A 12666-nucleotide genomic window follows, 5' to 3' on the forward strand; every position below is an offset into this window, starting at 1 on the left:
AAGAGCTGAGAGCACCTCAAGGGGTGGTCTTGATGCGCTTCCGCTGAGCCCCCAGCGAGGAAGAGGAAGAGAGGGGCCCACGGGCTTGGAGTTCCTGGCAGAGCCCACTCGGAACTCCTCTTTGACTGGGCACCTCCCTGTTGCCAAACCCAAGAGCATGTCTCAGTCCTTGGTCAGTCTCAAGGTCAGCCGACTTGACCTCACAGGAGAATTTAATTCTGTTCGCCCCCGGCCTCTCCTGGGCTTTGGTGGTGGCACGCTCCTGGCTCTCCACCACCCTTCTGGCTGGGGCCTCTGCACGGCACAAGCCCTCCTCTGCCCCTGGTCACATGACACAGGTCTCAGGACCTTCTCCCGGGTCCTCCGCTCTCTGCACCCCGAGGGGAACCTCAACCACCTAGACACCCATCTTAGCGTTTCACGGCTGAGTTCAGGCCCATCCGTCCGACTGCCTGTTCTGACTCCTTCCTTCCTCCTCTCGGGCACTCCAAACTCAGCGTGTCCCGTGTTCATGACCTGCGCCTGCTGCACCTGCGCTGCTTCTGGGAACGCAGTACTGGTAGCCGCAGCAGACTGCTCACAGCACCCCACATACAGTTCCTATTTTTTTTCTTTCCTGGTGCTGGCTGCGCACATTTCTGTCTCGGAAAACACCAGAGCCTCCTATTGGCTTTGCCACATCCCCTGCGGACCCTTCCACTCTGTTTCCCACAGAGCTGCCAGAGGGAACTTCCAAACCTCAAGTCTGATCATGTCACACACGTGTGCAGCACCGCCCCCAAACTAAGCCCCTTCAAGGGATACCCAATGCTCCTGGGACAAGACAGAACTCCCCTCCTCATAATCAAGGGTCTTGGTGTCCGGCCCACCTGTCTCTTTAGCCTCACCTCATTACTTTTATTTATTTATTTATTTTTAACTTTTTTTTTTTGTATTTTTCTGAAGCTAGAAACGGGGAGAGACAGACAGACTCCCGCATGCGCCCGACCGGGATCCACCCGGCACACCCACCAGGGGCGACGCTCTGCCCACCAGGGAGTGATGCTCTGCCCCTCCGGGGCGTCGCTCTGTTGTAACCAGAGCCACTCTAGCGCCTGGGGCAGAGGCCAAGGAACCATCCCCAGCGCCCGGGCCATCTTTGCTCCAGTGGAGCCTTGGCTGCGGGAGGGGAAGGGAGAGACACAGAGGAAGGAGGGGGGGTGGAGAAGCAAATGGGCACTTCTCCTATGTGCCCTGGCCGGGAATCGAACCCAGATCCCCCGCACGCCAGGCTGACACTCTACCGCTGAGCCAACCGGCCAGGGCCCCCTCATTACTTTTAATGTTCTGGTTCTCTTCCCCCTCGGGGCCTTTGAACGTGCTGTCTCCTTTGTCTGGAGAATACATCCCTCCCTTTTTAGCTTTAATTAATTCCCGGTTTCCTTTCCAATATCGACTCAATGTCTCTTCTCCAGGAGGCCTTGTCCAGCTCCTGACTGTCTCGGGTGAGTGATCGCCCTGGAGGATCTCACAGTGCCACGTGCCGCTCCTCCATCTGTTTGTCACGGTTGTCATTATACATCTGTGGGTTCATCTAACCAGTACCTGCTGTCTCCTCTAGGCTGTAAGCATTTTCTTCACTCTTGAGAACATACCTGTGCCTAGAATAACATCTGGGACAGAGTGGGTGTCTACCAAACACCTGGCACACAGCTCTCGGGGTCAGTCTCTCCTGCTCACCTCCACGGCCACCGAATGGAAAACAGCCCAGCATCACTGTCCCTCAGCCCTGCTATCGCCTGGTCAGTGCTCACGAGGCTGACACCATCTTGGCCATTTCCCTGTTTCCTCGTTCCCTGTCCATCTCCTTCCTCTGATGAAGCTAAAGGGAGGAGCTGCCTTCCCTGCTTCCCCTGCTTCCCCCTGCCCGGCAGAGCCTGGCAGGAGTAGGTGCTCACGAATACCTTCTGAATGGTTGAAGGAAAGAAGGAAGAAAGAAGAGAAGGCAGGAGGGCTCCCCCTTGGCGAGGTCAAGCCTCCCATGGCCTGTACCCCAAAGTGTGACATGTTTAGAGACTCATGCCCTCTGGTGTGCTCATGGGCACCCCCTTCTTCTCCCACCTCAGAAGTCACTTCACTCCCTCTCACGCCAGTCCCACCTCCCACGTGCCCAGCCGGGTACACGCTAGCCCGCAGAGCATGACCTGTCCCTCGCTGGGCCTCTGAAAGCCCCACTCTTGTCCCACCCCCGCCCCTAGCCTGTGCCAAGGCCCTGACACTTCGTGGAAACTGCCGAGCACATTCAGGTGGGCAGGCAGAGAACAGGGGCGGAGGCCTTCTGCGGCCTTCCAGCTTAAAAACTGGGGCCCAGGACCCTCGGTGTCCGGCTCTGGGTGGGGAGGGTCAGGGGCGGACCCAAGACGAGCACGGGCCCCAGCGTCGGCCTTACCTTGCTGTAAACGATCTGTAGTGTCAGAGGGATGGCCTCCCGGTCCCCGTCAATGCCCAGCCTCTTGCTGCCAGGACCTGTGGCACACGCAGACAGACCCTTCCCTCAGTGTCACTTACAGACCCTGGGGCTCGTCCTACTCTTCCCCCTCTGGTCCTGCTTTCTGGTGACCCCAACTCTCCAGGGTCACACTGTCCCGGGACTCTGCTCCTCTGTGGTCCTACCTCCCAGGGCTTCACCCTGGGGCTGCACCTGCCCCCATACCCCACCTGCCTCCCCCAGGACATAAGCGGCACTCACCTGAAGCCTTGATGGCTCGTGTGGTAGCAGAGTGACCCAGCTCCAGGGACTGAATGAAGATCTCCGTGGTCTTCTTGCCGGTGATGAAGGTCAGCTGGAGAGGGCAGGACCCGAGCATCAGTGTGGGAACACCAGGCTCTTCCGGCACAGGGCTGGGGGCTGGGCGCTGCCACGGGGTGGGGACAGGACCCGCAGGCCCAGCCGGGCACAGGCTGGGCCCTGGCGATGCCGAGGGAGGGGGCGGCAGGGGGCGGCAGGGCAGCTTACCTCTGTCTGATAGACCTGCAGCAGCACCGGCCGCGCAGCAAAGCGGCAGTAATAGAGCAGCATGTCGGCCAGGATGGGCAGCGAGGTGGGGGAGCCGTCCAGGGGCCGCGAGTCCGCCTTCAGGGACTGCTGGGTAGGGGGGGCCGAGTCAGAGGGACGGGTGCCCCGGGAGCGGGAGGCAGAGCAGCATGAGGGGAAGGAGGGACGTGCACACACGTGCAGAGCAGAGAGACTCAGAGGGAGAGAGCAGAGGAGGGGGCACCAGACCAGAGCAGGAGGCAGAACAGTCGGGGAGCACCGTGGCCGGCCGCCAGGAAGGCCTCTGGCGGAGCTGGACGGAGCTGAGTCGAGTTGAAGATGGGGGCTGCAGCCTAAGGTCCCCTGGACGCTCCTGAGGACCCTCCCTGTCCCTGGGGCGACCCCACCCTTGCCCCCTGGTGCCCTGTGTTCAGGTTCAGTCCTGCTTCCCACCTACTCTCTCTGCTCATTTCCAAGTGTGTCCCGGTCCTCCATGGAGCCCTATGCTGGACCCCCCCCCCAACCCAGCCTTCTAAGCGAGGCCAACTGCCCACAGCCAGCGGGCCTCCACTCCCCACCCCGGGGCCACTCACCTGGCACAGGACTTCCGAGGGCAGGTGCATGAGGCCCAGCACGTTGCGCTCGTACCAGGGGTCGAGCATGCCGAGGTAGTGAGAGATATCGTTGGTGCTCTCCTCCCACTGGGCCGCGCCCAGCTCCTGAGACAAGGGCCCGAGTCATTCCCTGCTTCCCGGGAGGGCTGCCACGCTAGCCCCAGGGCCTGGGGTGGCCCTGCAGCCCTAACCTGAGCTTCTCCCTGCCCTCTGACACGCCTGACAACTTTCAGTCTGTGTCATTCAGCAAAATGCCACCCTCAGGTGCAGGGCAAGGACCACTCCTGGGAGCGAGGGCCATGCCAAAGGACGTGCCCTGTAAACACAAGTGATTGATTCTGGTGACTTCCCATCAGCCCCCTTTCAGGAAACTGGGACCTGCTCATGTCTTGACTTCTTTCCCACCCACTTGGTCCAGGGTCGGGGACATACTGCGGGGCTGGCGTGCCTCGGGGAGTCCGTGGGCAGTGGGGCTGTCTGGCTCGGAGGGGCCGGGCAGGTGCCGGAGCTGGTCCCCTGGCCTCGCTTCACAGGCACGTAGAAGAACTGAAGCTTGAAGAACCGTGTGAGGAGGGGGTGATTGTTCTCCAGCCGCCTGGGAACCGGGAGACGGTGAGAGGAGCACGTGGGTCCCCGTCGGCCCCAAGCCTCGAGCCGCAGACCCCTCCGCCCAGGGCAGGGCGATGCACCCCCATTCCGGCTCTTACCGCAGGTTGCTGTACGCCCGAGCGACCTTCCCCGAGATCCGGTCGGAGCCGAAGACCACGACACGTAGTGTGGAAGCCTTGGGGTCCTCGTCCCCGCTCAGGAAGGGGCGGCGGCGCCGGTGGCGCGCGGCGGGGGCCAGGAGCCAGCTGGGCAGCTGGGCGCAGAGCTTGGGCTGGGGCAGGGAGCGGGAGCGCTGGGCCCGCGCGGGGGGCAGCGGCGGGCTGTCCAGGGGGCCGCACAGGCTCCCGGCCCTCCGCAGCGGCTGCGCTGGGTCCGAGCCGCCCTCCAGGCCCCGGGAGTCCCTTCGCAGCACCAACTGGCTGGTGCTCTTGAAAAGCTTATAGATCCTGTTGAACTTCTGCCCGGGCCGGCGGTGGCCTCGGCGTACCCGACTGCCCGGCCCCTTGGTCCACTCCGAGGCGCTCTCCTCACTGTCCTCCACGTAGCCACTGTCCATGCCATCCGAGAGGCCCGAGACGAAGGAGGTCAGCAGCTGGCGGGAGAGGGCGGCCCCGCAGGCCTGCGAGGAGGCGAGGGACAGGGCGGAGTCCCCGGAGGCCTCCGAGCAGCTGGAAAGCAGGGAGTCCCTGTTGGCGCACTGCCCGTCCGTTTCCAGGTCCTCTTCCTCCTCCTCCTCCTCCTCCTCCTCGTCCCCCAGGGTCCCTGGCTGGAGCAGCTCCTGTTCCTTGAGCAGGATTTCCTGCAGGATGTCTGCAGGGGAGCAAGGGAAGGCCCCAGCTGGGGGTCTGGGCCCCTGGAACCCCCCTTGCTCACCTTTGGGAGGGGCAACAGGTTCAGACAGAACGGGCTTGGGGAGAAGACGGCAGGAGGGTCGAGGCCCGCCCAGAACTCAGGGCGCTGCCCTCTGCTCAGCCTAGAGCCTGCTCGGGTGTGTGTGTGTGTGGGGGGGCATCGGGGGCTGCTACACAGGCCGGGAGGGGAAGGGGGCCCACACAGGCCAGGAGGGGAAGGGGGCCCACACGGGGAGGGGACGGGGGCCCACACAGGCCGGGAGGGGAAGGGGGCCCACACGGGGTGGGGGCGTCGGGGGCTGCCACACAGGCCGGGAGGGGAAGGGGGCCCACACGGGGTGGGGGCGTCGGGGGCTGCCACACAGGCCGGGAGGGGAAGGGGGCCTACACGGGGTGGGGGCGTCGGGGGCTGCCACACAGGCCGGGAGGGGAGGAGGCCCACACGGGGTGGGGGCGTCGGGGGCTGCCACACAGGCCGGGAGGGGAAGGGGGCCCACACAGGCCGGGAGGGGAAGGGGGCCCACACAGGCCGGGAGGGGAGGAGGCCCACACGGGTGGGGGCGTGGGGGCGCCGCCAGGGCCCTGGGCCGCCACTTACCGAAGCTGTCCTGGCTCCAGCTGTAGCTGTAGCACCTGGCGACGGGGATGGGGAAGGTGCGCAGCTTGCAGGGCTTTGCGGGGTCTGTGAGAACAGGGCGGGCGGAGGGTGAGGCCTGGGAGGCAGCCTGCAGGTGGGCCAGCCCGGGGTCCCTCGTCTCAGAGAAGAGCCTGGAGTCGGGAGGGGACCGGCCCAGCCCCGAAGCTGGGTGGGCCGAGGCCGAGCTGGGAGCTGGGATGCCCGCCTTGTCGCCAGGGCCTTCCTTCACGGGCGCCACGTGGACGCCATGCCCTCTACAAGCTGTGTAAACGTGGCAAAGTCACAGGCTTGGAGCCTCGATTTACAGGGTCCAGACAGGAAAACAATGGCACTGTCTCTTCAGGTGTTGTGAGAAATATTACGTCCCTTCCTCTAGACTGAGCTGTGGAGAGGAAGTTTCCCAGCTCCTTGGGGTGAAGGGTGGCCATGTGACAAACGTGGGCGGAGGGGCCCCATGTCGATGTGATGCCAGCAGCTTCCCTATTATCTTCAGGGTAAAAAGAAAGCCCCTTGAGCGTCTACGGCCACACCACCCTGAACGCGCCCGATCTCGTCTGATCTTGGAAGCTAAGCAGGGCCGGGCCTGGTTAGTACTTGGGTGGGAGAAAGCCCCTTGCCCTTGATTAGCGCCCTCTTTCCCTCTTCCCACGAGCCGCCACATGATGGCAACCTAACCCTAACCGTGCAGGCGGGAACAAGGCACCCATGGGGATGGAGGAGCAATGAGATGCTGAAGACCATGGGTCCCTGGGCGACTGCGTGGAGCAGAACCACCCATCCAACCTGGACCGCTCACCGTGGGGGCCAGCGGAGACGAGGGGGAGAATGGGCCCCACAACCTCAAGAGGCTCACCTAAGACACCAGGGAAACCGGCTTTCTCTCCCACCGCCTGCAGCTTGGCCCTGAGCCACTGCCGGGCCTCGGCCGAGTCCCTGATGTGGCATGCCGTCTCCTGGGCCTCCGCAGTCTCCGTGAAGACGTCCTCGAGCTCTGCCAAGGTCTTGGACTGGAACCCCGGGAGGAGAAAGGCTTGCTCCGGCACCACACGGCCTGGCTGCCTGCCGTCTCCACTGCCCACGGACCCATCCCCTGCCCAGCCTCCTCATCACCGGTCTCTACCCGGAGACCAGGGAGCCAGGCTGCCCCCACCCCTGCCCCCATCTCAGGAAATGCTCACAACAGAAAGCCAGAGCACTACAGAATGGGGACGGACCTCAGAGCTCACCCCTGCAGCCCAGAGGGGAAGGGGCGGTCCAAGGCCACATGACGGCCCGTCACAGAGCTGGGACTAGAAACCAGGCCTCCCAGCTTCAGTCTAAATCTCCTGCCTCTGAAGCTCCGTGCCCACCCACCCTGGGCAGGACCCAGCACATAAGAAACCATCCTGACGAGCCCAGCCCTCCAGCCCCTGCCCACCATGTCTCTCAGGGCCGGGGGGGGGGGGGGGAGGCCAGCGCAGCCTGGAGATAGGGCACTAAGATGGAGAAGAGAGGAGACCCTGCCTCTCTGGGGAAGCGCTCTGCCAGAAGGGGGCAGTGTTGGGCTCCAGGCCCCAGACACATACCTGCAGCCTAGAGTGCAGGCCTGGGAGGTCACAGTGCACCCCAAAGGTGGCCTGGAAGGCGTGTAGGAGCAGGGTGATGTAGGCACCGTGGGGCGAGAGCCCCGGCGTGCTCAGCTTGTTGGCCACGGCGAGGAACTCCGCCTGCACCTCCACGGGGTTCAGCAACAGCACAGTCCTGGGGGCAGAGAAGAGCGACTGTGGGCACTGGGGGCACAGCCACCTCACACACTGGGGCTGCGGCCCGGTCCGGGGCCCCTGACAGCCAGGCAGGCCTGAGGCCAGGACACGGGGGCGGTGGGCTCAAGGGTCCCAGTTTCACGAGAAAAGTTCACGGTCTACCTTTGAACAGTGTTTGCTCAAAGTTTTTTTTCCAAAGACCTTTTAAAAACTGAACTTTCAAAAATAAATTTTATCTTCATTTTTTATAAATATCTTTTTTTTTTACAGGATGTCTGAATGGATATGGGATTACTCAAAAGAGGACTGTGTTTTTGGTGGGTGACTTGAAGCCGGGAGATCATTTAGGGGAGGGAACAGCAAGGCAGAGACAGATGCCGGGGTGCAGGGTGGCCTGAAACTTCAGTCCGTGCCCCACTCCTCAAGACAAGGATTGTGTGGGTGGTGGCACCTGCCAGGAGGAAGGGGGACCAAGTCAGGGCTGCATCTGAGCCCTCTGCTCCCAGAGGACGCCTTTCCTAATGTGCCGAGGCCGTCACACAGGCTCCGGGAGCTGGGACAGTGTGTGTCGAGCCGCGTCCTCCTGCTGCACCCTGGACCCCTCCTGGGTGCCAGTGTTGAAGTGAGTGTATCATGAAAATTTCAAACAGACACACACACTGAGCGAGGATCGTGCACCCCGAGGGTGCGGATCACTCAGTTAACGGTTACCAACACAGGGCTGTTCTCACTTCGCCCACACCAACCCTTGTCACTGAGTTTTCTCAAAGTGTGTTCGAGCCAGCACGGTGTCGTTATGGCTGCGAATGCGTTAGCACAGGCCCCTCCCGTCCACTCTTACTCTCTCGCCCATCGTGCTGGGTTTAAACCCGGTGCAAAGAGTCACCAGGCCAGTGGCGTTGCCTCCGTCCGGTCTCTGTGGACACGTGTCCGGAGCTGGGCCCTGGGCCCGGCAGCAGGTGTCGTCAGGGTCATCATTTGGGGGAAGCTATTTTTTTTTTTGTATTTTTTTTTTCTGAAGTTGGAAACAGGGAGGCAGTCAGACAGACTCCCGCATGCGCCCGACCAGGATCCACCCGACACGCCCACCAGGGGGCGATGCTCTGCCCATCTGGGGCGTCACTCTGTTGCAACCAGAGCCATTCTAGCACCTGAGGCGGAGGCCATGGAGCCATCCTCAGCGCCCGGGCCAATTTTGCTCCAATGGAGCCCTGGCTGCGGGAGGGGAAGAGAGAGACAGAGAGGAAGGAGAGGGGGAGGGGTGGAGAAGCAGATGGGCGTTTCTCCTGTGTGCCCTGGCCGGGAATCGAACCCGGGACTCCTGCACGCCAGGCTGACACTCTACCACTGAGCCAACTGGCCAGGGCTGGGGGAAGTTATTTTTGATTTCTCTCTTTATAAGAGGAAGGGGGCCAGCTCACGTCGGCAGCCCTGAACCAAGCCCCTCTCCTTCTCGGAGGGCTTGACCGTTGCTTCCATAGACACGCGCCAGTCGGTGCGCGGGACCTGACCAGCTGTGCCTGCGCCTTCGCCACTTGCTCGCTTTCTCTGCTGAAAAACTCACCATCATTCCCAACTTGCAGAAACCAGAAGGGAAGTCACCTCTCAGCTCTAAGAGCTTTCTACTCACCTCTCTGCACTTCAGTCCCCTGACTTCAAAAGAACATTTTCCATTTCCAGGTTAACGTGAGGATTGGAGGACAGAACGATAGTGATCGTGTTGCCCAAAAAGCTCAGTAAGTGCCGGGAAGATGGTGAATCGTCACCGTCCACCCACCTCAGCCGCTGGGAGGTATCTTGTTTACTTAAGTCCTTCTGTCTCTCTCAAAACTTACCACAGGCTTTTTTGTTTGGTTTTGACCTAGAAGGGACTGGACAGATGTTTGCCCATTGCTGTGAGTGTGCAGCGACCCCCCTGGGACTGAGGATGGGGTGACTGGGGTGACTATAGTTTCTGCTGGCAGAGGCTGGAGTCTGGGCTCCCAGGTGTCCAGGCGAGGCGGCACCCACGTGCTTGACCTGCCACAGGTGCCCTGGAATGGGGGCTTCTTTTCTAGTGTTTGTCCAACCGCAGGCCGGGACCCATGAGTAGGTAGGGAAATCAATTTGGGGAGACACAGTCAGAATTCTCTTTTAAATAAAATGGAGTAGAATGAGACGGAGCCCGTGCTAGGGGGTAAGGGCAAGTTTTGTTCCATGAAACTTATCCTAGCTCTGTGTGTGTGTGTGTGTGTGTGTGTGTGTGTGTGTGTGTACACGCATGTCAGGCTGTCATATCAAATGAGTTTTTTTGTTATAGATTCTGGCCAAAAAAGTTTGAAAAATGCTCTTTTCATAACAGGCAGAAAGTCACTGTGGAAAGAGCAGGGGATTTTGAGCAAGACTGAGGTTCAAATCATGGCTCACTTACTAGCTGTGTGACCTTGGGGAAGTTACTTGACCTCTCTGACCTCCAGTTTCTTCATCTGGAAAGAGGGGTAGAGTAAGCTCATAGGTGCCTAGCACCTTGCATGATCAGTGTGGGTGGTTCTTAACCCTTTTTTTTTCTCCCAGTCTCAGACCTGCTCAGGAATCTGATGGAAGACCCTCAGCCCAGAAAAGTGACTCTGTGCACAAAACGTCACCAGCAATTCCAGGGGTTTCCAGGTCTAACTAAGCCTTGTTAGTGGCTTGGGGGGGGGTGCAGTGATGAAGGGAATGCCGGATGCACGGGGTGGGGCTGTGCACCAATGGTGAAACAGTGGGGGAGGCGTCCCCTCCCTTCCCGCACCCCCCATTCTGTTCCCCCCTCCCAGAGCACTCACACTGTGGAGCTGCGGTGACGCCGAATGGGTAGACCCTGCTCAGCCCTCACCAGCCGCTGGTAGGAGATTCCTACGCAAACAGACAGACAGACAAATAAACAAACAGTTCACTAGCTGTTCCTTCAGCAAGCATGGCCCTGCACCTCCCAGGGAGCCTGGCACCGGACAGTTCAGTTGGGAGTTCCCAGATGAGGTTCAGGACACGGGCAGATTAGACCTGAGCTCTACAGGGCCGTTCACAGAATGAGGCCCGGGCCCCACCGTGGCTCGAGCCACCTTGCAAAGCTTTGCTCTTCGGGGACTGCAGGCAGAGCACCCCAAAAGGAGAGCCGAGGCCGGGTCCCCTGCAGTCCAGCTGTCCCTGGTTCTGGCCGCTGCTCCCGGTCTCAGTCCCGGGGCCCTGCGGCGGGCACGGCGGGCACCCTGGACTGCTCACTCAGTCTGGCACCTCCCGCAGCTCTCTCCCACCCCTCGGTGGCTTGGCCTGGCTCCCCACAGCTTCTCGGGGACCACGGTCCTGCCTGCTGTCCCTTTCCGACTGAGCCTCTGCACCACAGCCCCCACGCCTCCCAGCCTTCCTCTTGGGCCTCCTCCACCTTTCTGCCTCCTCTGACTTCAAATGTGCAGAGAAGAAGTGAGCGGAAGGGTTTTCACTTTCTTTCCCTGCAACGTGGCTCAGTTCTGCAGCGGAATGCTAGACAGGCAGTCCCGTGCGGATTCAGTCCCAGGCCAGCGCCAGGCTCTGCAGGGGGTTAAACAATGTCCCCTGACAGGGATAAGAGGAGCAGGCAGCGGGACTCAGGGGGGCAGGGAGTGGAGGTGGGGGGCAGCAGGGCCCCCCTAGACCGAGTGTGAGCTGGGAGCAGGAGGCGATCCCCTCGGAAAGGGCAAAGCCAGGGTGAGGGTCTCCGACAGCTGTGAACAGAAGGAGGGGCCATGATTTCTGTTCAGTACATGGAAGAAAATGACCAATTTATGCTATTCTAATTTAGCACCTGATTGCCTTGATTTAGGCCCTTTTGTTTGATGTTTCTTTTGTGTAATTGTGACATGCTTAGATGTTAAGGTTCTATCTATTTTGATAGGAAAGTCCCAAGCATTGACTATTTACTGTGGGGACTTGGAAAGCTGGCGGCCACTCACATACACAACAGGAAAAGACTTCCCTTGTTGCCCCACTCGAGTCCCCCCGGAAAATGCTGTAGTGGACAGGAACGCCCGCCCCCACAGGCTCCCTGAGGAAGAACACTCAGACAAACCGTCTTCTCTTGACTGTCTGCGTGGGTAACCCACACCAGGGACTCTTGACCTCACCTCCCATCCTGCCTCTCTTGACGAGGCCACACAGCTGGCCACACCCTTAGGGGGGATAGAATACAGCAAGATGGCTCTCCCTCCACGTCAGGGTCCCTTCCACATGCCAACCATCGACTGACTTCCAATCCCACTGCCCCCTCAAACTGACCCCTGAAGTCACAAAACCCAACGCCTCAACCTTATCATCATTCTCCTTGAATTGTCATTGGGGTTTTTTTGACTCTTTGATACTGTTGACCATGGTTTCCTTGAAGCTCCCTCTTCCCCATTTGTTTCCACGACACGGACCATCCTGTCACATCTTATATTTCTCTACCTGCTTGTTTGGCTGAGGGTACCTTAATCGTTGCATTTGGGGCGTGCGGCACAGTTAGAGCTGAGAGCTGCTTCATGTCAGTACGCTGACTCGGGTTACCTTGCCGCGCGCCTGATTTGGCTGCTAGGGGACTTTTAGGAGGACACCTGTGCCCCTGGCACACCCTCGCCCTAAGGGAGTTATTTCCAGAGCTGAATATTCTAGAGACCAACAGTTCCCAAGTGAAGAACAGAGCATCAGATGAAACTCCAGCACCTCCTGCCCCCCCATATGTTTTTTAAGACATTAAAACAATGATTTTTTTGCCTGACCAGGCAGTGGCACAGTGGATAGAGCATTGGACTGGGATGCAGAGGACCCAGGTTCGAGACCCCAAGGTCGCCAGCTTGAGCCTGGGCTCATCTGGTTTGAGCAAAAGCCCACCAGCTTGAACCCAAGTTCGCTGGCTCCAGCAAGGGGTTACTCGGTCTACTGAAGGCCCATGGTCAAGGCGCATATGAGAAAGCAATCAATGAACAACTAAGGTGTTGCAATGCTCAATGAAAAACTAATGATTGATGCTTCTCATCTCTCCATTCCTGTCTGTCTGTCCCTGTCTATCCCTCTCTCTGACTCACTCTCTGTCTCTGTAAAAAATAAAAAATAAATGTTTTTTTAAGACATTAAAAAAAAAACCTGGTAGGAGGCACCCAGGGTTGTCACAGCGGTCTCACAAACATTCCAGACCAGGCTTCCCTCATCTTTTGCTCCACCGTCCTTAGCA

General features: G+C 59.9%; 1 protein-coding gene across 3 annotated transcripts in view; it reads right to left on the reverse strand.

Annotated features, from left to right (window-relative positions):
- The window catches only part of LOC136327248 (phosphoinositide 3-kinase regulatory subunit 5), a 74165-nt gene that overhangs the window by 3831 nt on the left and 57668 nt on the right, over nt 1–12666 (reverse strand). The window contains exons 6-15 of one of the 3 annotated variants that reach the window (XM_066264256.1): nt 10271–10340; nt 7290–7464; nt 6578–6731; nt 5686–5769; nt 4335–5046; nt 4060–4222; nt 3607–3732; nt 2996–3121; nt 2729–2822; nt 2429–2505 (exon numbers count right to left, since the gene is read on the reverse strand). In XM_066264256.1, coding sequence (XP_066120353.1) covers nt 2429–2505; nt 2729–2822; nt 2996–3121; nt 3607–3732; nt 4060–4222; nt 4335–5046; nt 5686–5769; nt 6578–6731; nt 7290–7464; nt 10271–10340 — 1781 coding nt within the window. Of the gene's footprint in view, nt 1–2428; nt 2506–2728; nt 2823–2995; nt 3125–3606; nt 3733–4059; nt 4223–4334; nt 5047–5685; nt 5770–6577; nt 6732–7289; nt 7465–10270; nt 10341–12666 lie in introns of those variants that run through there. The other 2 variants (XM_066264255.1, XM_066264257.1) reach the window with 2 other exon arrangements.

The sequence above is a fragment of the Saccopteryx bilineata genome, chromosome 2 (assembly GCF_036850765.1).
Source record: "Saccopteryx bilineata isolate mSacBil1 chromosome 2, mSacBil1_pri_phased_curated, whole genome shotgun sequence".
Lineage (NCBI taxonomy): Eukaryota > Metazoa > Chordata > Mammalia > Chiroptera > Emballonuridae > Saccopteryx > Saccopteryx bilineata.